Genomic DNA, 2,326 nt, shown 5'->3' with positions numbered 1-2,326 from the left:
TACTCCAGCACCTCGGCGAGATCGAGCTCCTACAATGCGCCAGCGCTCGCGCTCCCGCGGAGATCAGCGCCCCGCCCCACCCCACCCCGGTGCGGCGCGCCCTGCCCGGCGCTTGCTCGAGGGCGAGCCGCGCCATCTCGAGGCACTGAAAGGCGAGCTCGAGGTCGTCGGCCTCCTCCTCGTCGCCCTCGCCGCCCTCCTCGCCCTCCTCATAGTCCGCGTCCCCCTCGCCGCCGTCGCCGCCGTCGTCGCCCTCGCCACCGCCCTTGCCGCCGCCCTCGCCGCCGCCCTCGCCGCCCGCGCCGCCCGCGCCGCCGCCCTCGCCACCCGCGCCACCCGCCGCAGCGGCCGGGTTGACACCGACCGGCGTCTCCTTTGGAACTTTGCTGCCAAAGGGGTCGTCGGCCGCCTGCGCCTTACGCAGCAGTGCCTTGCCGTATTCCACGTACGCTGGTGCGCACTCGACCGCCTTCTCGCCGTGCGCCTCGACCCTGAGGAGCGCAAGCGCGGCGAGTCAGTCACCGCCGCCCGGGGCGGGGGGAGAGGGCGCCGAAGGTACGCGCGCCGCTGCTCGAGGACTTGGGCAAAGAGCTCGATGGCCGCATCCAGATCGCCAGCGGCGAGCGCGTCGCGACCCTGCTGCGATAGTGCGTCCGCCATTGCAAACGGCTCTTAGGGGGGGGGGGGGCGGGTTTTGGCGCTTTTCAGTCGCATTTTATTTTTGCATTGGGCACACTGTTCTTCACCTACCTACATACATACATACTCATGCTGAAATTCTGGAAAAACCTGGCCGGGCCCTGCCCCTACCCCTACCTACCTACCTATACGATGATACTATACCAAGCTGAAGTACCGAATCCAAAGAGAGAGACAGAGTTGTGAGTCGTATTTTATTTTTTTGAGAGCGCCTTCGTTGTTAATACTGTTGCGGCCTAAAGTCTGTGCAGGTTGTCGGGGACACGATCCCGGCGTGAACAGAACTAACTGACGAATCCGCTCCTGACAGTCGCACGCACCGCGCTGCGGCGCGTGCGACTGTCTTTGTTTCAAGTAAAAAGTCGAATCAGAGCGGTGTCGGCGTTGTCCCCGATTTTCTCCCCCGGGGGACCGTTCCGGGACCGCTCCGGGACGCACGCCGGCGAAGCACCATCAAGCTGTTGTACGGCCCCGGCATCGCCTCCCCTGGCTTAGCTAGAGTGAGAGATATTGTGCACATGGTCAGTCTCTAGAGTACAATATATACACTGACACTGAACCTCCCGGAGCTCGCCCCGGTCCGTCACGGCCATCCTCGGCCTCCGGAGGGCCCCCGGCCGCGGCGCGGTGCGGCGGCGTCACAAATCCGACCACAGAGCACCGGGACGCGGTCGGGCGATCTGAGGCCCGACTAGGGTCTAGGCGTATGCATTGCCTATCCAGGGCTATCACCTGGACCTATCAACAGGCGCCTGCGGCGCCGTGGTCAGGAGCTGCTGTTCACACTCGCACAGACTTTGACACGGCACAGTAGACAAACAAACCCAATGGTCCCTTGCAAGCGGTCCTTCGTTGCAGTCGCGCACTTTTATTTTTGCTTGGGCACACTACCTACATACATACATACATAGTGTCCACCCTCTCAACTTTCTCTCTCCCCTGAGACTCTCTCTGCTCTGTGAGAGAGAGGGGCTTATATCGTAAAACTCTCGCCGCGCGGCATTTTTGATTGAAACTACTCGAGTAGCGCGAACAGGCCATTTTGCCTTGCATTTCGTTGCATTATGCAATATTTGCATTCGTTGCATTTTGCGCGTGATTGCATTTCGTTGCATTATGCATTCGGTGGGCATTTCAGCTGCATATACTTTTTCTGCATTCTTTGCATCGGCGGGAAACTGCATTTAGTTGCATGGACTGACACACGGCCTCCATTGGGTGTGCACCTATGTCCAGTCCGAGCCTGGCTGTTCTTCACCTTTCTACCTACCTGGGCTTAGTTGTTTGCCACACACACGCACCCCTTTGGGGTCACAGCCCCCCCCCCCCCCCCCCCCCGTCAGGGATTTCTCTTCCTTGTTCTTTTCGGGTCTTGTTTTTAAAACTCCCTTTCTTGAGAGATTTTTAGCAATACCAATTCTTACTCTCTATGTTCTCGGCGTGCAAAATTCTTTTTTGGTGTACCTGTGTTATTGCCACTGCGCGCCAGTCCCGTGCCCAGTGTTGTGCGAGGGAGAGTTTCAAAATTCTTTTGTGGCTTTTATTTTCTTTTTTTGTGGCTCTCGCTGGTGGGCCGCATTCACCTCGGTGCCCAGGCTACTTCGGCCGCATCCACGCCCCATGGTTG

The 2,326-nt window shown here is 59.5% G+C and overlaps 2 protein-coding genes across 2 annotated transcripts in view; one reads left to right on the top strand and one right to left on the bottom strand.

Annotated features, from left to right (window-relative positions):
• Nucleotides 1–660, bottom strand: part of EMIHUDRAFT_238720 (hypothetical protein) — a gene marked incomplete at both ends in the record, with an annotated part of 1,548 nt that extends 888 nt beyond the window's left edge. The window contains 2 exons of the mRNA XM_005776655.1: nucleotides 365–491; nucleotides 560–660. Of these exons, the coding sequence (XP_005776712.1) occupies nucleotides 365–491; nucleotides 560–660 (228 nt within the window). The remainder of the gene's footprint in view (nucleotides 1–364; nucleotides 492–559) is intronic.
• Nucleotides 661–1,526: 866 nt separating this feature from the next.
• Nucleotides 1,527–2,326, top strand: part of EMIHUDRAFT_238719 (hypothetical protein) — a gene marked incomplete at both ends in the record, with an annotated part of 4,936 nt that continues 4,136 nt past the window's right edge. The window contains one exon of the mRNA XM_005776654.1: nucleotides 1,527–1,556. Coding sequence (XP_005776711.1) covers nucleotides 1,527–1,556 — 30 coding nt within the window. The remainder of the gene's footprint in view (nucleotides 1,557–2,326) is intronic.

The sequence above is a fragment of the Emiliania huxleyi genome, assembly GCF_000372725.1.
Source record: "Emiliania huxleyi CCMP1516 unplaced genomic scaffold EMIHUscaffold_275, whole genome shotgun sequence".
NCBI lineage: Eukaryota > Haptophyta > Isochrysidales > Noelaerhabdaceae > Emiliania > Emiliania huxleyi.
This window is presented reverse-complemented; position numbering and strand designations above follow the sequence as displayed.